General features: G+C 44.5%; 2 protein-coding genes across 5 annotated transcripts in view; one reads left to right on the plus strand and one right to left on the minus strand.

Moving 5' to 3' along the window:
• Positions 1-316: 316 nt before the first annotated feature.
• LOC123794217 (histone H2A type 1-C) lies at positions 317-6,078 on the minus strand. Its single transcript, XM_045800447.2, has one exon. It carries the CDS (start codon positions 5,999-6,001, stop codon positions 5,609-5,611), a length of 393 nt encoding a protein of 130 aa, XP_045656403.1. The 5' UTR covers positions 6,002-6,078; the 3' UTR covers positions 317-5,608.
• Positions 6,079-6,294: 216 nt separating this feature from the next.
• LOC123794222 (histone H2B type 1-C/E/F/G/I) overlaps positions 6,295-22,002 on the plus strand; it is a 34,535-nt gene continuing 18,827 nt past the window's right edge. For 3 of the 4 annotated variants that reach the window (XM_045800453.2, XM_045800454.2, XM_045800452.2), the window contains exon 1: positions 6,295-6,730. In XM_045800453.2, the coding sequence (XP_045656409.1) occupies positions 6,341-6,721 (381 nt within the window). In that variant the 5' untranslated portion in view covers positions 6,295-6,340 and the 3' untranslated portion in view covers positions 6,722-6,730. Of the gene's footprint in view, positions 6,731-7,137 lie in introns of all 4 variants that reach the window. The other variant, XM_087857971.1, reaches the window with a different exon arrangement.

The raw sequence follows: 22,002 nt of genomic DNA on the forward strand, positions 1-22,002 counted from the left end.
CACGTCCCATGTCACCACATGCCTGGGCAGCTGCAGAGGGCGGGCAGGTGAGGTGTGCACAGCGGTCAGGGGGCAGACGTCCGTCCGCGGAAATCCAGATGACGGTGCGCTGGGCTCGGAGAGGGCGTTTGGGCCACAACATCCATTCCCTGATCATCTGGCAGAGCCGAGCGGCCACCGCTGCCGGATGCTGGGAAGTCACGGTGAGTAGACAGACCAGCTCCCTGTCTCACGGAGCAGAGGGTGTAACGGGGAGAGGCACACAGCAAGGGAGCCAATCAACAAAATCTTGGGCTCTATTTTAAAGGATCTAAAAAGGGCGATTGATAGAAAGTGATCTGAAGTGAGAAATGAGCAGAGAGAGGTTACTCTTTTATTTTACTTTTTATACTTTAAGACATAATACCTGCTCATTTTAGCTCTTTACACTCAGATGTTCATAAAGGTTAACCATCTCTCCTCATGTAACCTGACACCACGGGGCCTTTGTTTCTAGATGGCAGACACTCTCTTTTTCCAAGTGTCTAATTTTTTTTCCCCCTGTTTGGTTCACTTCTTTATTTATCTGGTACTAGTTTGTTGTATAAAAGGCCAAGTGTCTAATAGTACATTTAAATAGATGTTACCAGGAGAATTTTTCAAAAGATTATAGGCAGTGGCAGTTCTTCCTCATCCTCAGTAGTCCCGTGTATTACTAGTTTTGGTATCCCGTTTGTACCGTTATATACAAAACTGAACTACTAGAAAGATGAACATCTTTCCCCCTCATATGTATTGGCCATTTGAATTCAATAAAAGATAGAAAATATCCTGTTAAGTCATTTTTGTCTATTATATTGTGTCTTAAATTTCCTTTTGGCCTTTGTGGTTTATGTCCTTTCTTATATGGTTTTGTGTTTCCTGCCTTGCTAGATAATGACACCTCCCCCTCAACACACACACACACACACACACACACGCGCGTGCGCACACACACAGAAACACACACACATGTATAGAACTGGGGTTAAAGTGTTTCCTGAAATTTCGTCTACTGTTAGTGTTTTGTATTGAGATCTGTAATCTGTCTGGGTAGGTCTATTTCAGATGTGCCTGTCTGATGAAGAGCTGAGGCCGGGAGGGGGAGAAGGAGCTTGTCGGAAGACACGTCAGAGAACAGGTATTTCAGAGAAAAAGAGCACCAATGAAAGTGTCTTGAAGCAGCAAAGAGCTTGTCAGGAGGACAGAGGAAAGAGACCAGTGTGGCTGCAACAGAGAGATGGAGATGAAATCCAGGAGGTGGGCAGAGGCCAGAGGTGGTCATGGGGGGCCCCTCAGGTCACGGTAGAGACACGTGGAGAATACATCAAGACACGTGTTGGGGTGTAGGTGACGTGACCTACAGATAGTTTGGATTTGTGGAGATGAAGGGAAGGGAGCAAGGCTCAATCCTAAAATTTTGGCTGGAGCAAATGGATTCAAGGCTGTGTCACTTCCTGAGTTGGAAGGACAGGAGGAAATAACAGGTTTAGGGTATACAGTGTCAATTCCTGTATCTTAAACATCTTTCAGTTGAGAAGAGAGTTCCAAGTGAAGGTGTTAAGGAGAAATGTGTGTACACACATCTGCACGTTGGGGGAGAGGGCAGGGCTGGAGACGTAAACTTGGAAGTTTACTAGGTAGCCTTTAAAACTGCACTATTGATGAAACCATCAAGAATAGGAGCTAGTACCAAGCTCCAAGGTTCTAAAATCTAGAGCACGTGATTTGATGGTCTGGCCTCCTTGAGATCCATCTTTAATGCAAAGACAGCTTGTCGTGGTGTCAGGTCAAGCCCAGTGCTCCCGGCTCTGGCTATCACCAAAGGCAGGAGGGAATGGACTTGCTCACCGGCCACCGCCTGGTGTTTCTGTCGATGAGGAATGTGCTCAAGGTTGAAGCTCCAGGTGGCAGACAACCTACAGCAGAGTCTGAGCTTAGCAACTTGCTTCTTTCACCAGGAGCCCCAACTCTATTGACGTGCATTAGTCTTAAGCCCCAAGGGATGCTGGTTCCGCCGCCCTGCCCAGAGTACAACTCAAGCCAACAGGGGCAATGTACCGCAGTCCAATGAAGTGCTGATATTTTTAAGCAGACTACACCAATCCCATGCCTGCAACTTCACTTTATTTTCAAGTTTGCACGTCATAGTCTACATATGAGGCCTTATTCTTGATTTCAGCATGCATGGGGAATCCTCAGTTAAATTCCTACCATCTTCTAATAATACACATGCATTATATTTAACAGGAATATTTACATTTATAATTATAACTTACGATCAAAAGATGACAAACCCTTAGACGGTAATGTAATTGACTTGAAAATACATACAATTTTTATAACTAATTATAAAATGTATCATCCTCATAAAAAAAGAGTTCCAATGATACATAAACTGGTAAGTGACTGTATGGGGGACGGAAGAAAGAAAAGCTGCATAGGTGATTTGGAAATATAAAAAGGGATTTTCTAATTGGCGATATTGTGTCGTACTGATCTGCTTTGTTGGGAATGCCCTATATAACCAAATAATGATTCCGTCTTAGCCTCACGCCTCAGTAAATCCCTGAGATCAACTTCTGTCCCTGGTGTCCAGGGGCCTCAGTAATTGGAAGGCCTGGCTTTATTGCTCTCATGAACTTGTCCCAGTTGAAATGGTCCTCCCCGGGACCCTTGAGGCATGGCGGATGGAGACCTGCTCAACAGCTGGAAACCAACTGAAGCTACTGAGAATTTATTGCTCACTGGAGAATTTTCCAAAGACGTAACTAGGGCTTTTGGATATAAACAGTGATGCTTCAAAGTAAAAGGAAAAAAGAAGCATGTTGGAGGGGGGAGCTAGGACGGATCTTTGAGGAATGTCCTCCAGAGAGCCTTCTGGCAGTAGCTCTTAGGTAAGAGCTGGTCAGTTGGCACCTTCGGTATTTCTTTGAAGCTCTCTAAATAAGATGCCAGCGCAAATTAGATTTTCTGAAGGGATTTTCTACTGGAAAGAAAAGATGTTATTAGCAACCTGTTAGTCTGATGTCTAATTAACGTCTCCTCTGGTAGTAAACCAACCCTCTAGAACAAAGTGCTTCCTGATGGCCCAGCCACTGACTCAGCTCAACATTTACACAATGCCCTATTTTCAAGCGTTTGTGGCATGGCAGGGTCTATGCTGACTATTAACAACTTAACAAGATGGGGTCTTTGACTTTAAGGAGGTCTTGCTGAAGATGAAACATTAGCACAATGTATTATTCACCAACCACATACAAGGTCTTGTTGCTGGAGCCCAGAGGGGAGAATTCAAAGTCACATCTTCTCTAACTCCTTCTTCCTTCACCACAAGAAATTAGTTTCTCTAGTCCCGTAGCTCTTTACTGAACCATCTCCCGATTTGTCCCCTTGTTTCAAAAGTGTATTTACTTCCCCCCTGGGTTTGCAGTGCTAATACAGGGCCAAGATTCCCCTTGCTTCCTCCCTTTATGTAGATTCCAGGGAGAACACCTCTCCTCCTTCCCTTAAATTCTTCAGTTTAGGATGCAATTGGTAACATTCTGGTATGTTGACAAAGTTAACCCATTATGTCTTGAGTTTTCACTGGTTTCTTTGCTCTGACAATAATCTTCTAGGGGGTAGTGTTCACAAAACAGCCAGCGGTCAAAGTACTAGCTTCCTGACCTTGGGACTTAGACGAACCATTTATGCTCTGTTCCTGCTTCCTCCTTTTTAAAATCAGGATACGGATAGCATTTACCGCTGGGCTGTTGGGTTTAATGAATTTTCTAGAAGCACGTAGAACTGTGTCGGACACAGTAATGCTTAGTGTTAGCCATTACCCTTGAGTGCCTGTGCTCTAGTTTCAGAACCCACACTGCTGAGCCTACTCATTTCAGCAGGAGGTGAGCGAAGGTGAACACGGAGTAACGGAAGCAGGGGGAGGTTGAGCACCAAGCCCAAGGTCACGCACCCAGTCAGTGCTGGAGCGGGGTCCAAAGCAACCTGGAAGGTTAATGAGGAGGATTGCTAGGCTCAAATAAAGCAATCGGAGCTAAGGATCCGAGTTCTCCAGCATACAAGAAATTCTGGCTGGAAAGATCCCTGTCCCCTGAGCGGACCCGTCTGGAACGCCGTGCCGCTGTGAGGCCAGACCTCCCCCGAGTGAAGATTCTGTCTCGTTACCCATTGGAATCGTTAGCAGCTCCTCTGGAAATTCTAACGTGTGGCCATTGAGGTGCTTGCTTCTTTTTCTGCCACTTTGCCTTCCCCAAACTCCCGGACAGTAGCCACTTTTTTCCGCTGGTGACAGCAAGGCCAAAGGAGGGGAGGCGGAGCTTGGGGAAGGAAGCGGGGGGAGGAGCAGGAAGGCGGGGAGAGGGTGGAGGCTGCCTCCCCACCACTCCGAAAGCGTCGACGGTTCGCCAGTGGGAGGCGCGTCCGCGGGAACCAGCTTGTTTAGACCGTCTCCCCACCGCGCACATTCGCCTTTGAATGCTCCAAGCGAACGATCCCAGAAAATGCTTCGGTAGGAGCTCTAGGAGCGTTTGGGGAAAGAGGTGGTTTTGCTTGGGCCGCCCGTCTCTGCGCGCAGAGGCGTGGGCAAACCATGGCCCGTTCATTCTTCAAAGCCTAAACCGAGTCATCCTGAAGAAACACTCGGGTGAGACTCGACCCTAGAAACTAAGATCGTAGGAATTTTTGCACGGTCCCGGATTTGCCACTTTTGGGGCTGGAGCAACTAAGTTACCAGATCCTTAGTAGCGACTGCTTTGGGGAGGCCTGTGGCCACTCTTTTTTCCGGGCTGCCTTAGGAATCCAGGCATTGGAGCTTCTTGAAATGTACTAATTCCAGTTCGTTGAATGCCAGGCACTAACCTCGGCTAGGGGCTTTAAGTGGTTTAGTTGGTACAAGACTCTAATGATGCCACCACCAATCTACCTCCCATTTACAGATGACAAAAATTAGAAACTAGCCCCAGATAACAATTAACTTGTAAACAGGAATTAGCTGCAGATCGAACCTGGATTCAGTCAGTATTGTAAGCCACCTTTAATTACCGCAGAGAAATCCATTTTTCAGAGGCCCCTTTCAAAGCCTGAGTTTCAAGTGATACTTTGAAAACTAACGGAACAGCACCTAACTCCTTCATATGACTAGTTAAGACGGGTTGCTGGCAGCCTGAGATGAAGCGTCGAAGAGGATTTGGCCAGGGAGGTTACCGTGCGAGCGGGCTTTGCCTGCAAAAACATCGGAGCTAAGTTTGCAAGACAAACTTCAGAGGCGACGGTAGAGTTCTGCAGTTAAGCCGTTTAAGTTGGGCCTTACTCGACCGCCGATTTGCATGGATTAGTGAAGTTATAAAGCACATGCAATCATTAGATCCCAATTTGCAATTTCCCATTGAGACCAATATCCTGAACCTCTTCGCAACCTGAGAAGCCTCATATCCTATTCTCAGAAAAAGTAAACTTACCTTTGCCTATTTTTCCCCTTAACCTTAAAGAGTGGTATTAGCTCTTCTATTGAATTGGGGGGGGGCTCTGAAAAGAGCCTTTGGGTTTGAAAACGCTTCCGGAAACAAAGTCAAAGATCTTTGCCAAATCACTTGCCCTTGGCCTTGTGGTGGCTCTCGGTCTTCTTGGGCAGCAGCACGGCCTGGATGTTGGGCAGGACGCCGCCCTGCGCGATGGTCACGCGGCCCAGCAGCTTGTTGAGCTCCTCGTCGTTGCGGATGGCCAGCTGCAGGTGGCGCGGGATGATGCGCGTCTTCTTGTTGTCGCGGGCCGCGTTGCCCGCCAGCTCCAGGATCTCGGCCGTCAGATACTCTAGCACGGCCGCCAGGTACACGGGCGCGCCGGCCCCGACCCGCTCGGCGTAGTTGCCCTTACGGAGCAGGCGGTGCACACGGCCGACTGGAAACTGCAAGCCAGCGCGAGAAGAGCGGGACTTCGCTTTAGCCCGAGCCTTGCCTCCCTGCTTGCCACGTCCGGACATTGCAGACACGGAAAGAAAACGCGAAGACAAAAAACCTACTCGCTTGCCAAGAGAGACCTAGCAGTGAAGTTGGTAGAAACACCGCTGCTTTTATAGGCATTTCCTGGGGAGTAAGTCCGGTTTTCTGATTGGCTACTAACAAGACTCGGTCAAGTAGCCAATAGAAAAGGTTTATTTCCATACCTTATTTGCATAGTTCTGCCCATGGATGACAGCCTTGCTGCTTGTCTTCCAATGAACTAAGACGCTGTCTGCATCCTTCATTAGCATAAAAGCCCTATAAGTAGCAGAGATTCGCTTTCTACTTTCATTTCATTTCGGGTGTTCTCAGATTTTAAGATGCCTGAGCCAGCCAAGTCCGCGCCCGCCCCGAAGAAGGGTTCCAAGAAGGCGGTGACCAAGGCGCAGAAGAAGGACGGCAAGAAGCGCAAGCGCAGCCGCAAGGAGAGCTACTCGGTGTACGTGTACAAGGTGCTGAAGCAGGTGCACCCCGACACCGGCATCTCGTCCAAGGCCATGGGCATCATGAATTCGTTCGTCAACGACATCTTCGAGCGCATCGCGGGCGAGGCGTCGCGCCTGGCGCATTACAACAAGCGCTCGACCATCACGTCCAGGGAGATCCAGACGGCCGTGCGCCTGCTGCTGCCCGGGGAGCTGGCCAAGCACGCCGTGTCCGAGGGCACCAAGGCCGTCACCAAGTACACCAGCTCCAAGTAAACTTGCCAAGTAAGCGTTTTGTGATCCACCCCCAAAGGCTCTTTTCAGAGCCACCCACATGTCCACTAAGAGAGCTGTAAAACAACACTTAAAAATTTTGCATGATGGAATTGGAGCAAAGTATTCTACCTTAATTAGAGAGTCATTTACATGGGGAATCATTTTTAGCTTCTCAACGGTACTATGGCAGTAGGGGGCGGAAGTTATCTGAGCATAGAGATTTTTGATATTTTTAGGAGGCTTATGATAAGCAGTCAGGATTGATCTGCTTTAGAAGACTCCTGCTCAAAATTGCTGGTTAACTTTAGGGGAGGACGAACTGAAGGCAGGTACTATGGGTGGAGGAACGAGGTGGGAGGATAGGAAGGACACCTTTGAACTTTGCATACTCAAAATAGAGAACTTTCACTTAACAGATACTGCAGGCTGGGAAATTACAGTTGAAGCTCTTTACTCATGAACTTTGCTCCAAGCCAAGATTTTAAAGTGGAAGGAACACTTTCTCTATTTGTCTTACCCAGGTCTGGAACACATTTCAGTTCTTAGTGAAGTTTGCTTTTCCCATTGAAAACATGGGGAAGTACAGGGAATAAGTTTTGTTACAAAAGAACACAAAGACTTGTACAGTTTTGGATAAAACTATGTGATGTAGATTACCAAGTTACTTAACAGAAGTCCTGCTGATCTAAAGCCTGTAGTTTTCATTAACACTTGGGAAGAATGCTAAAGGCTTGCCTGGCCCCAGACAGACTTCATTGGAGCACAGCTCCGGCTGCCTAACTGGGAAGCGATCTGACCTAGTTAAGGCGGAAGTGCAAATGCAGGACTGTTGCAAATGTTTGTCACACTAGCTCTTCAGCCAAACTAAGGTTTTCGGAGTCCTTCAACAACTGAAATTGGATTTTTTTAAATTTTTGTCCCTATGTGCCTAGTGAACCTGCTCAAGGACTGATGGTCCACTTCAGACTGACCTCTTAACTGCCAACTAATCAGGTTACCCCCCAAAATGCGCAGATTCACTATTACCAGGCTGTCTACAAGGTTTTTGGTTGGTTTGTTTGTTTTTGTTTTCCTTTTCTTCTCCCCCTTTTCTCTTACATAAATTCTGGTTACCCGTTGGATGGAATAATTCTACAGCTTGTTCTCCCTTCTATACAAGCGAAGGGCAGGCTAATCATTAACTACTTGACCATTTATTTCTGAAGATTTCACCAAGACGTTGTTTACCTAAGTACTGCCCTAGGAATCAATAGAAATGTGTGACCTGGAGAAGTTCCTTGTCCAGCCCCGGGCAGCTTGAGTTTTGTGCTTGTCTGCCTTTGGCTCTTGCGTGCTGAAATGTATTCTTGCCCACATTTGTTTTTATTTTGGCTCTTATTCTGAGTGCAGTCTGTCAATTGGTTACACATTAGTGGTTTTATGTCAGATCATGAAGTGATTAGTTGGTGGCAGAGGACAGACAATTTGAAGCCTAGGGTATTTGTTAATCTTTTCTGGGTTGTTTGTGTTTGTCTGGGGATTCTGGTATTCTCTGGCATTTGAAAACACATGAACAGGAAGTTGATGTTTTTCTTTCTGGCCTTTAATGTGATCCACTGGGTTTGGTGTTTTGTGTTTGTATGCTGTGGATTCCTGAAATTAAAAATAAGAGTCTCTTTCCTCCTTTCAAAACGGTCTTTTCTTGTGTTGACTTATTATGTGTCCAAATAGTTGTCAACATCTGCAGAAATGGGATTCCTGCCTCAAAGATAATACAAATGTAAAAGGGAAATCTGTAATAACTTTTGACTGTAAGCAAGTGCTTAGGCCTTACAGGAGACTAATGACAAGAAAGAAAACGAGTTAACCAAATCTCCAGCAGGCAGAGGCCTGTCCCTTGCTCTGCAGAAGTCTCTAAAGTGTATGATTCAATAATTCCAACTTATTGTCCCTTCAGTCTCTCCAAGTAAGTTTAAAGAGAAGAGAGAAGAAACATGGTATTATAAGTCAGATTACTGAGTCAGACAAAAAGAGAAGGCTTCTGGTACCCTTATAAAACAAACATTTAATAGTTACTAAATCTCAATGTGTTTATTGTAAGAGCTAGGGCACTGAAGAGTAGGATTTCCAACAAAACTTAGAAGGGTATCAGAATTTACACCATTGCTGAGAGATCTCTGATCTTAATTAAAAATTTTTTAAAAGATTTTTATTTATTTATTTGAGAGAGAGAGTGAGAGAGAGAAAGAGAGTATGAGCAGGGGCAGAGGTAGAAGTAGACACCCCGTTGAGCAGGACGCCTGGCATGGGACTCGATCTTAGGACCCTGAGATCATGACCTGAGCTGAAGGCAGACGCTTAACTGATCAACCCAGGCACCCAGTTTGTTTCTTAAACTTTCTTTCTTTCTTTCTTTCTTTCTTTCTTTCTTTCTTTCTTTCTTTCTTTCTTTCTTTCTTTCTTTCTTTTGTTTCTTCTTAACTGATCAACATACGTAAATCTGTAGCTCTGGTTTTGTTGTAGGAAAGACATTAGGGTTCGAAACTGAGGGCCAGGAAAGAATTCTTGAGACATCTTCGGTATAGCAAGGTGATTTTAGAACCCGTGGGCAGAAAAAGCTGCAATGGGGTCATGAGGAGTGGCCTGTTATATACTTTTAAGTTGGGAGGGGGTGAGGGATAGGGTAAGTCTCTAAGGAATTTTGGAAGCAAGGTTTCCGGAAACTTGAGGGGGCTAGCTATTTTGGGGAAAGGTCATTTATTACTGTGTAATAAAACCTTAGTCACGAGACCCTTCAGGTGTATATCGGTGGGCCATATGCTTGGGGGGCGATTGCCAACACGTATCTTGGGGGTTTTAGAGATAAAGGAAGTTTCCAAAAGAATTTTTAAATGTTAAAGTAGACTTACAGGATCCTGGGGTGGGAGGTCAGGCTAGGACTGCCTTTTGCCCCCAGCAAAGCCTCAACATCGAGGCAGCTGAGTCCCTAGAGGAAGGTCACTCTGCCTGTTTCAAGGAATTGTCAATGGGCTGTCGGTAGTCAGGAAATTTCATAATTTTTCTTCTGCCTTTGTTTCCCATATTAGTTTTACCTACTTTAAATTTTTTTTTTTAAGATTTTATTTATTTATTCGACAGAGATAGAGACGGCCAGTGAGAGAAGGAACACAAGCAGGGGGAGTGGGAGAGGAAGAAGCAGGCTCATAGCAGAGGAGCCTAATGTGGGGCTCGATCCCATAACGCCGGGATCACGCCCTGAGCCGAAGGCAGACGCTTAACCACTGTGCCACCCAGGCGCCCCTATCTACTTTAAATTTTATTCCGGTTTCACACTTAGCTCCTCTAACTTGCACAATGATTGAGAATATTTTCTGTTTTATGACAACAAATAATTTTGAGCAAGTCATCCACTTAACCTCAGCAGGAAATTAATAAGTTATAATGTAAACTTAAATTTTAAATGGCTTATATAAAGACTAAAAAACACAATTTAAAGTAAAAGAAACTAGGAGCCAAAGAATATCATGCTAAGCGATATAAGTCAGAGAAAGACAGATATCCTATGATTTCACTCATATGTGGAATTGAAGAAACAAAACGAAGGTTCATAGATGAAAAACAGAGAGAGGAAAGCCTCTTAACTCTAGAGAACACACTGATGGTCACCAGAGGGGAGGTGGGCGGGGGGATGGGGGAGACAGGTGACGGGACGCAGGAGGACACTTGCTCGGAGGAGCACCGGGTGATGTGTGCAAGTGGTGAATCACCATTTGTGCCCCTGAAACTAATACTACACTGTATGTTAACTAACTGGAACTTAAATAAAAATAAAAAAAAAGAAACGCAAATCAAAATAAAAATTCTCCTGATGCTTTAAATGTGCTTCCTCTTTAAAACAAGAAAGTTTAGCTGGGTACTTAGTGGTTTTAGTTAACAGGTTATAGGATAAGAAACAAAACAACTTCTCTATTATTTTTGAAAAACTTCAAACTTTTAGCTCATGATACGTAGTTTTATAGGAAAAAAACCCACATATTTTTAATTAAGATAACTTTTTGGGTAAATTCACTGGCTTGCTAATCTTGCTTTAAAAATGGCCTTCTGTCTTCTCCTTTGTTACTGTCGTGACGTAAGGAGAAGGTTAGCTTGGTATTCTAGTTCACACGATTCTGGGGTTTATTTTCTTAAAAAAAGAAGAAAAGAACCCTATTTAATTTGAATTTACTAAACTTCTTCCACTAGGTTTACTGGTTAGAAGAGTTCAAATCATTTTATATAAAATTATACATCTGTAAATTATGCATTGAGGTAAATTAAATCACAACAGATGTCATTTTTAAAACAGCTGATGTTTATAACGTCGCATACAAATCACAAAAATTCAATGTGTCAACTTAAATGCTGATTCATAATCTACAGATAACTCTAAGAATTTTGATGTCTATTAAATTGAGTACATTAATGTCTAATCTTTGGATACCTGGAGAATTTCTCAATTAGAGGGTGCAAAATATACTTCCCTAGAAACAAGTTGATCTATGCAAGGCGCATACTTTTGCAGTTCAGAATGATGCTTGATTAACAAGTTAGAGAACATGTAGATGTCTTAGGAGAATGGAATTCGAAATGTTTGTTTTTGCCACTTTAAATTGGTAAAAGCGAATGTAATGTGTATGCTTGGCCCAGAGGCCCTGGCGGGCTGGGACTGCTCCCAGTTTCCTCAGGCCTATGAGGGACCACAGTCGCCTGCTTCGTTTAAGGGCTGCTGTTAACACGTACGGTTCTGATCCTTTTAATTATTACAGCTCCAGAGACACACGGCTGTGCATACAAGATAATGGCTATGTTCAGTTTGTTCATTTATTAGGAAGTTGTTACAGTTTGTTAATGTAGTAAATTCAGTTTAATAGGTGTTACTTTATTTATGCTGATTAGTTAAATACACTTTAGAAGTGAAGTCAAAGGCTTCGAAGAAATCATTCTATGAATTTATCATTTGATTTATCTGCGGTTTTGCTTGTGCATATCTAAACACAGGCACAGAAAAGCTAACTAGGGTTGGTTAAAAAAAAACACTATAAGGAAGGAAGAGAAAAATTCAGGGGTCAAATGGAACTTTCAATATATTTTTGTGCCTTTGCCAAGTTTAAAATAATTTCTAACACGTGCTTTATCTCGCCTCAAAGCGTTTGCTGCCGTCACTTTAGGCTGTTTTACATTTCCCTCTGCGATAGGACTGCGACCATTTTCTTGTTTTTATATATCTATGATTTATGTTTACATCTTAATGTAATAACCAGCTTTCTCTGACTTTTTCTCTTTTTTTCCCTATCCTAGATTCAGCTCTAAATACAAAATAGTAAAACCGTTAAGATATCTTTTACACCAAAAAATATCTCCGGGCCTCTCTTGATAGTCACTGGGTAACCAACAACTTATTCCCACAACTTGAAGAAAGGAGGAATGATAAATTCATTAGGTGCATTTGGTATTTTCAAATACTGATTTGCCAAATCACTGTGCAGTCTTCTGTTATATAATTCTCAAATTTTCCAATTTAAATCCAGCTTCCTTCAGATAAGAGTAAATCCCATAAATTTTTAAAAAATATAAATCCAATTAATTATCACATAATGCATTACTGCTTTCAGAGGTAGAGGTCAGTGATTCATCAGTGTTATATCACACCCAGTGCTCATTCCATCACGTGCCCCCCTTAATGCCCATCAGCCAGTTGTCCCCTCCCCTCCAGCAACCCTCAGTTTTTTCCCTATAATTAAGAGTCTCTTATGGTTTGTCTCCCTCTCTGATCTCATCTTGTTTTATTTTTTCCTCTCTTCCCCTATGATTCTCTGTTTTGTTTCTTAAATTCCACATGTAAGTGATATCATATGATAGTTGTCTTTCTCTGATTGACTTAGTTTGCTTAGCATAATACCCTCTAGTCCTATCCACGTCATTGCAAATTAAATCCCATACCTTTTAAACAACTGTTCTCACACTAAACTTGTTTTGTGCCAGTTTGATGTTCCACCGTAATTGCAACCTTGACATATTATTTGGTAATTAATTGTCCCTGAAGAATAATCCAAGTAGATTTTTACTGTTACGTTTTAACTTCATTCTCTATAACCAATAACTCAGTCTACGTAGTAGGTCAATTATGAGAATGTCACTTTGCTCAAGGTTCAAGAGTTGACAAATGTACTTATAGTTGGTATGCCTGCTGGTTGTTCATTTGTTTTTTCACTTGTGTGAAAACAAAGGAGTTTTCTAACTTGTTCAGACGGCTCAGCCAATATTGGGGCAGGAGTCAGGGGAGGGTAATTACTCATGAGAGGAAAAGTAGCAACGAAAGAAAAACTGAGTAGTTAAAATTAAACCTAACGTTAAAGAAAATACCGCAGCTGCAATGCGAAAAACAGCCTTTCAAGGTTTCCTCACCATCAGTACTATAACAATTGTCCAGTCTGATTTCTAAAAATAAAATCAAATATAACCAGCCCTTCGATCAAATTGACCGTCACAAATCTCTCATACCGCTCCTGTAGGTTAACCGTCTCCAGACTTTATAATCATGTAACAAAAATAACTCCAACGATAAACGCCAACCAGTTCCAATTTTACAAATATGTTGATTAGCCCGAAGACTAGACAAGTGATCGAATCTTGCGTTATCTATTATTAATATGAATTTCAAAACTATAAAGGTGGGGCAGTGCTTTAAAGCACGCCTCAAGAACCACGTGAACAGATCAACGTCATGTTATTGTTAAAACGTACGGATCTTTCCCCCCACCTGGTGATAACTTTACTACTTGTAAGTGATAAAACCAAGATTGTAGGTGAAATACTTTTAAAAATCTGTATCAAAGTATCCTTACTGGACAGATCACATCAGTGACCTACCTGTTGAGAAGATAATACAAGAGACTTTAAAGTAAAATTCGCCCAAAATAACTTAAACTGACTGTGCCAGTATTTTACTCTTTATCCTAATGATCCTGATAATGTGTCCATACCTAAAGATTCTCATAAATCCTTATCATTTGAAATTGTGCCAAAAGAGCCATGGGACTTGGTTTTCCTTCTCTTCTGACTTGTTTGGCTTTGGGGTGTTCAGATATTGTCAGATATTATCAATAACTATTGTTAGCCACACTATCACGATTGAACAAATGGAAGCTACATTTGGAGAGAAGATGTCACCAGACACACTTCTAAATATCTACAATTAAAGACTATATTAAAAAAGACTTCCAAGAAGTGTCAACTTTAGGATGTGAGGGTGATCGGATTGTGACATCTGTCACTGCACTGATCACCAGGGTTCATCCGGCTGATCTGGCTGGGTCGGCGGGTGTCCCCCTCCTCCCTCACTGTTCCAAGTGCGTCCTCCTGCAGCTGTGCGCTCCGTGGAGGAGGATGACTGCTGGACAGAGGAGCACTGTTCTTCTGTCAAGGGTGCAGGAGTAACTGGGCTCCCCTGCTAGAATCGCCAAACAAGCTCTCAAGGCCCATTTGTAGGAGAACGTAGGGTAGTCAACCTTCCAAGACTCCAGAAGCAAAAATTAAATAAAGAAGAGAAAAGTCAACTTTATAACAATGGTGGAAAGGGCGATTTCCAGTACTTTTAACTAAAAATATTGCTTTTACACTCCAGAACAGATGGATATTTGATTCCCACTGCAAACACATGTAGAATCTCACCACTTGGATATACATTGTCATTGGAAACACAATCCTGAGACTCATTAAAAGTTCTCCAGAGTTCTGGAAGTAAGAAGCTTTCTCCTAAGGTTCTACAGATCAAGATGAGATCTAGAGTAGGCCACTTCTCTCTTCTTTTTCCTCCTGTATTGCTGCTTTGTCTTTTTCTCCATTATCAGTCTTTCCAACGATTAGATTTTGGATTTGGTCTTCCCCAGTATTGAAAAGAAAAGAAAAGAAAAGAAAAGAAAAGAAAAGAAAAGAGAAGAGAAGAAAAGAAAAGAAAAGAAAAGAAAAGAAAAGGAAAGGAAAGGAAAGGAAAGGAAAGGAAAGGAAAGAAAAGAAAGAAAAGAAAAGAAAAGAAAAGAAAAGAAAAGAAAAGAAAAGAAAAGAAAAGAAAATTCCTCAGAGCCTAGACCTCTACACCTCGACTAAAATTTCCTAAACAAGAATGGTGCTACATGGTTTATCTCTGACCATGGCTCAAATTACAATTGAAACAATAATTAGGAAAAATGATACTTGTTTAACTAAAATATATCAAAATGACCTTTGAGAACTATTCTTCTGAATAAGACATGCCAGTCAAATACTCGGAGAACATAGGGACTTCAAATACTTATTATATTTGTGATTGCCCTCATAACTTTCTTGGCCAAAGTGGGGGAGTTGAGAAATTCCAGCGCCAGAGACGGGGAAGGTACGGCCTACCCAAGATGGAGGCGCTGACTGGGCGTTGGAAGAACATACCATGCAGAGGCAGCCTGTCACATGCTCCACAGACAAGCTTGAGAGTTTCTAAAGAATCACTCATTGTTTTCTTTGACCGTCCTCTTTAGTCTACGTTAGAACAGACTGTCCATACGGAAACTAATGCGCACACATGACATCCCGTTCTTATTCTACAGGCTTTTCCCCCTCCTCTGTTACACAATCACCTTTTTTGACTTTGTTGGATGAAATCTATCTATTGCTCGGCATACCTGGACACAGGGAAACAGTGTGCTAATGATTAACTAAATGTCTTTGAGTCACTGTTTGACAAACTTAACCACTCTGAGCCTGTGGGGTGGTAATAATTACTTACTCATGAAAATGGGGTGAGGATTAAATGAAACCGCAAATATAAAATACTTGTCCCAGAAACGGTATCATGCCAGTAAAATGGCTCCATGATGAAAAAAGTGTTGTCTCTAGAGATGGAGCCTCCAAGTTCGACCCCCAGCTCACTACTTCTTAGGCGTGAGCCTGAGGCAAGTCCACATTTCATCTCTGGGTGCCTCAGTGTCCTCATTTGTGTCTTGAGGATGATGGTAATAGCACCTACCTTCTAGATCTTTCTGAAGATTAAAGATCTTTAATGCATAAAAAGCACTTTGAAGAGTGACGGGTACATGATAGGTACTCAGTGTCTGCTGATATTTGACAAGTTTCATTTATAAACTTCTTTCTGGCCTTAGCCCCTAAGGCAGCTGATGACTGAAGATCTTGGTAAAAGCTGATTTTTCCTGAGTCACAGGAATTTCACAAGTGATTTGATATAAAAAGAATGCTGACGGGGGCACCTGGGTGGCTCAGTCAGTTAAGCAACGACTCTTGGTTTTGGCTTAGGTTGTGATCTCATGGGTGGTGGGATCCAGCCCGCCCCCCTCACCCCTGCACTCAGCAGGGAGTCTGCTTGACGTTCTCTCCCTCTATGCCTCACCCCACATGTGTGTGTGTGTGTGTGTGTGTGTGTGTGTCTTTCTCTAAAATAGACATATACAACTTAAAAAAAAAAGAAAAGAATGCCAAGTGATTCCACTGTGTTTATCTTGGTCCAACAGGTTGAAAGAAAATGCATCTTTTCCCCAACATACTTAATTATCTCTCTAGGCATATTCCTAAGGTCATAAAGAACCATAGCTCCATTTGTCTCGAGTCTTCCAGGTCTGGAAGGGTGCATGGATTCAGCGCTTTGCTAAGCAGTCCCAGCAGTCCTCAATTAAAAGGCATTAAATATTAGCTTTTGCAAACTTTCATCCTGTGCCATCCTGGATGACTAAGCGTAAAAATAAATTGGGCCAAATACACATCTGCCTGTGACCTTTCCTGCAAAACATTCTGGCTCTGATGAAATTTTCTGGACTCTGACAATCAACTTGACATGTCTTCAAGTGCTCTGGGTTCATTACAATTTAGGAAAGAGAGAGTAAATCTGGAAAAGGAGCTACTTTCTTACTCTCCCACCTCAGTTCTGAGGGGGGAAACGTAAGGCTTTGGTTGGCTCAGTTGAAGACTTACGTGGCTTTATCATTCCGAATATGAGCAATCTGTATGGTCCTCATGAGGAAGGCCTGTGCCATCTTGCTCTGGTTCTTGCGGTATTAGACCTCCCGACTGTAGGCTCTACTGGGAGGAAGGGATAGCAATGGCGGGCGTTGTCTCCTTCCGCGTACCTAGACGAGGCCGTGCTGGGGTGAAACCTTGACCTCAGCACTTAATAGGCCTCAGCTTGTTTTCCAACCATAACAGGTTCTCCAGGTAAAAGAATTGGCTTCAAAAACAAGGATAAAACTTTGTTTTTGTTTCTCTTTTCTTCCTCCTCCCCTCACTTTCACCTTTATTTTCTTTTCCTTCATTTTTCTTTACACTTTTTTTCCTCTATTATTTATTACTGGCCCAAACTCAGCCGTAGGACAGTGTATAAAATATAAATTGGGGTTTCTGGGTGGCTCAGTCAGTTAAGTGTCCCATTCCTGATCTCAGTTCAGGTCTTGATCTCAGGGTTGTGAATTCAAGCCCCACGTTGGGCTCCATGCTGGATGTGGAGCCTACTTAAAAAGATTTTTTTTTTAAATATATACAAATATTGAAAATTAAAATGTGCTCCTTTTACTGTTGGACTTGCTTAAATGTCGGGGTGATAGATATTGGGTGCTAGGTTGAAAAATACACACATACATCTGGGCTTTAATGCACTGAAATAAATATTTTTTAAAGTTGAAAAAATGAATACAATTGTGTGTTTAAGAATTGGACAGAGGGGCACCTAGGCGGCTCAGTCAGTCAAGCTACCAACTCTTGGTTTTGGCTCAGGTCATGATCTCGGAGTCGTGGGATCGAGCCCTGTGTCAGGCTCCATGCTTAGGTCTGAGTCAGCTGGGACTCTCTCCCTCTCCCTCTGCCCTTCCCCCTGCCCTCCCTAAAACAAACAAATAAATCTTTAAAAAACAAAAAAAAAATTGGACAGAGCTGATGCAGGTTCTCAGCTCACGAATGGAAGGTCAGTGATGGCTGGCAGGCATCAAGGTCAGGGCTTTGGGGAAGGTTTGGGGACAATGCTCAGGGGTCTTGACTCTAAGGGTCAGAGACAGAATTTGGCCCAGTCTGTTCTAGACATAAATAAGCCTGAGTGGATTGGATATTTTTTTCCTATATTCTAAAATGTGCATATATTTTAGAGTAGTTCTAGGTGTACAACAAAATTGAGAGGGAGGCACAGATTTCCCATATACTCCTTCCCCACACCTGCAGAGCCTCCCACATTAGCAACATCACTCACCCAAATGGTTTTTTTTTTTGTTTGTTTGTTTTTTGTTTTTTGTACCAAGAATGAACCTGCACTGACACATCACAATCACCCAAAGACCAGAGTTTGCCATCGTGGTCACTCTTGGTGTTGAACGTTCTCTGGGTTTGGACAAATGTATAATGACAGATATCCAGCATCATAATAGCACGCAGTGTTTTTTCACTGCCCTAAAAAGAGCAGAAATTTTAATCAACCGGAAATGAGGGGAAGGGGTGAGGGGAGCTCCGTCTTGCTAGCATGGGAGCTGGGACATCATGGCTGGTCTGGAACGGGCCTGAAGGAGCTACCCCTCTTGCCTTCAGGATTCTCTGACTCCATGTAACAGTTTGACAGGCGCTTTCCCTGCCCGGTGTCTGGGACCTCCTTCTCCCCCCACTTTTTGTGCTCCGGATTGCAGCGCACCCCCCCCCCCCCCGCTGGCTTTCCTGGTTCCCTGCCCCCACATATGCTGGACCTCTATCTTTTGATCTTTTCTCCCTCCTTCTTGCCCAGCAAAGTCCTACTCATCATCACCCTGCAGACATCTCCTGACCCCTCGCCTCCCCTGGGACCCCTCCCACACAAATGTTCAGTGTGCTCCTTGCTCCGTTTGCAATTAATTGTTACTACTCGTCTACTTGTCATGTCCAATAGGCTCTGAGCTCTGATTTGGTCACAGGGTATCCCCAGGGGCTGTTACTGGGCCTGGCACATAGTCAGTACACATAAATGATTGAATGAATCAATTCATTCAATAACGGTTTTGAATGCCTACTGTGTGCCAAGTTCACGTGTGCAGAATCACAAAATCCCTTCCCTCAGGGAGCTAGGACTCTAGGAGGGTAAGACTGGAAAACATTATGGATAATGAAAATCTCTGGTCTGTTGGAAGGCAAGTGTGGTGGGGAAAAAACCCCAAAACAGAAGAAAGCAGGATTAAAGCAGTGAGGACAATGAGGAGGGGCCACGATGATGAGCCCAGGAATGAAATTCTGGGCAGGCCGCCCCAGTGAGCTCCCGGCTTGAAGGAGCCAGCGTGTGGGGTGGGAGCTCTGGTGTCCGGCATTTGCTGGGGGAGAACATTGCTGATCATTGACTAGGAGACCAGATCTAGGATCAAGGGCTACTGTGAAGGGCAATGTGGAGTCCGCGTCACTAGACAAGCCTCAGGTCAAAGTAAGGTCTCTGCTACTTTCTGTTCTATGGAACAGATCCCCCAAACTTAGTTGCTAGCCACGACAGAAGGCTCTCAGTCTGTTACACAATGTCATTTAATGTCCGGTCACAACGAGGCAGTAGCACGTGGCTCCATGTCTTTCAGGGACGGTTCCTTCCAGCTTTTGCCTCGGGTATCCTCGGGTCTCGGAGCTCTCTGCGGGAGTGTCGGCATCCGGCCAGCAGGGAGAGGAACGAGGGTTTCGTGGGCCGGCCTGGAAGGGGCACACATGATCCTGTCCACAGTGTTTTGACCAGGACTCAGTCTCCGCAGCACTGAGCTGCCAGGGAAAGAGGGAAACACAGGCGGGGCCAGCAGAGAAAGAGCCGGTGAATGCAGGGAAAGCAAGCTCTTGGGAATCCTAAGATCCGGTTCCCTTTCCGTGCCCTCTCTTCCACCCCCGCCCCACTTCCTCTTGCCCTTCTGTCCCTTCTAGAGGCCCCACAATAGCTTTTCATCAGCCAGTGACAATGGCCAGCACAGAGAGAATGAGGACAGAGTCTTGGGGTGGCATAAGGAGGGGAAGTTTTCCTTTTCTCCCCCAGCCCTGAAGGTCCGTCGTCTGGCTCTGTTCCTCCACCTTCAGTGACTGTCCCTTCGGAAAGGGGCGACTCGCCGCCATCGTGGAGCTTACATCTCTGCTGGTGAAGACGGACAGCAAACAGTAGTTACCACATGTAATTACATAGAACGCGAGAAAGGAATAAACACTGGGGAGGGACAAAGTACAGCAGGGAAAGGCAGATCGGGGGTGGCAGTAAATGTGATTTTTATATTTTCACTAATGAAAACACTATCACAACAGTTGCTAACACTGGGGTAGCACAACGTGTGTGCCAGGCACCATTCTACATGCTTACTCTACCAACTCAGCGAATTCCCAAACCATAACATGTTAGCCAGAAAGCAGATCGGGAAGCGCTTGGAAGAAGAACCAGTAAGGAAGGAATGAGGAGAAATCAACGCCCTGCTGTCCCACCTGCCGACCTTTCGGAATAGCTGTCACTCCTTCTCTGCTACCACAGTCAGTGTCTTCCCTCGGGCGTGAGCTTGTGAGGTCACGTGTGAGCGTGAGCACCCGGAGGGAGAGCTGTGGTTCCTTCTAGCGCAGGCCTTAAATTCGGGCGTTTAAGACACACTGTGGCATGAGTCATTGTTAAGACTCTTACATTTGAAGTGACAGTAAGTCTGCCAAACGCGCTATGGGAACATCGGGGCTCACATCTCGAGTCCGCAGAGGTGGTCGGTGGTTTGTGGGGGAGACTGCCCCTCGCCAGCTCAAGAGAGAGGACCGCCTTCCCCTTGCCTGCCCCACCACTACCACCGGGCTCGGCTTCAGGCAAATCTTGATTAAAACCTGCCGGGGGAGGGGGGGGAGTGGGGGTGGGCGCCCGGGTGTCTCAGTCCTTAAGCGTCTGCCTTTGGCTCAGGGCGTGATCCCGGGGTCCTGGGATCGAGCCCCATATCAGGCTCCTCTGCTATGAGCCTGCTTCTTCCTCTCCCACTCCCCCTGCTTGTGTTCCCTCTCTCACTGGCTGTCTCTCTCTCTGTCAAATAAAAAAACAAAACAAAACAAAACAAAAAACACAAACCTGCCCAAATGTGACTGCAATTGCACTTTTACAAGTACATACAAAACAGGCAGCACAAATCTTTGTCTTTGTGAAGTGAAATGATCACCTGGGTGTTAGCTGGGTCCTTAGAAATTCGCCAGGCCAGCGAACACTTGCCTGAGAACCCCGTATCTTCCCGCCCAAGTAACCTATCAGTCCACAGGTAGGAAAGGGGATTCCCTAATAGGCAAACCCTGGTACCTTTTCCTGCATGGGATTCGGACACCTGCAGGGGATAAAATCAGGTTTGCCTTCGCCTGACAAGAGGAGGAGGAAAAGTGCATTTTACAACACCCCCAGAAACAGACTAAGCATTTATTTGGGTACATTTCCATCAGATATGTTTCATTTAACTTATTTAAAAGCTCATGGGGGCTGTTAGCAGCCCAGAGGGACGAGCAGCTGGGAGAAAGGTGGCTTCTGGGAACCGTTTCAACTGCTCCATGTGGGAATAACAAGCTTGAACTCTAAACTGTGGTCATATAAGGACTTTCCTCGCCCCCCACAGGTGGTTCCAGCCGTGGCTCACCCCAAGCACCCCACCTTAGACAATGCCCGCTCCCTGGCCTTTGTCACTGTGTCTCCTACGTGAAAAGCCCTAACCTAATGAATTCCTGCTCGCCCTTCAAGACTTAGCTCAGGGGCGCCTGGGTGGCTCAGTCGGTGAAGCGTCTGCCTTCGGCTCATGTCGTGATCCCAGGGTTTTGGGTTTGAGGCCCCGAGTAGGGCTCCCTGCCCAATGGTGACTCTGCTTCTCCCTCCCGCTACCCTTCCCTGTGCTCTGTGGGCGCGATGCTCTGTCTCTCAAATTAATAAATAAAATCTTAAAAAAAAAAAGACTTAGCTCAAACGTAACTTAAAGGACACTGGCTAGACGCAGTCATCCTTTATTTACGAGCGTACATAGGCCCCAGGGCTGGAGGGTGTGACTTTACTACGGAGGGTCACTATCCAACAGCTGCGTCACCGGGAAACTCATCCTTTATTTTCTCATCTACGCAGCGGAGAGAATGATCATTGTAGGCACCTCATAAGGTTGCCGCAAGATTAAATGCATTGGTGTCTATAAAGTGCTTAGAACACCGTCTGGCATAGAACAAGCTCCCAGTGAACTTGGCCATCTCCATTATTGCTGTTGTTCTCAGAGTCCAGTCCAGTATCAGGTATCTGATGAATTATAGAAGTGAATTGATCAGTCAATCTCTCTCTT

Source organism: Ursus americanus, chromosome 32 (genome assembly GCF_024610735.1).
Source record: "Ursus americanus isolate L20-20 chromosome 32, mUrsAme1.1.p, whole genome shotgun sequence".
In the NCBI taxonomy this organism is placed as follows: domain Eukaryota; kingdom Metazoa; phylum Chordata; class Mammalia; order Carnivora; family Ursidae; genus Ursus; species Ursus americanus.

Coding starts and splice junctions, on each gene's coding strand:
- LOC123794217 (XM_045800447.2), bottom strand. CDS start 6,001: ATGTCCGGACGTGGCAAGCAGGGAGGCAAGGCTCGGGCTAAAGCGAAG.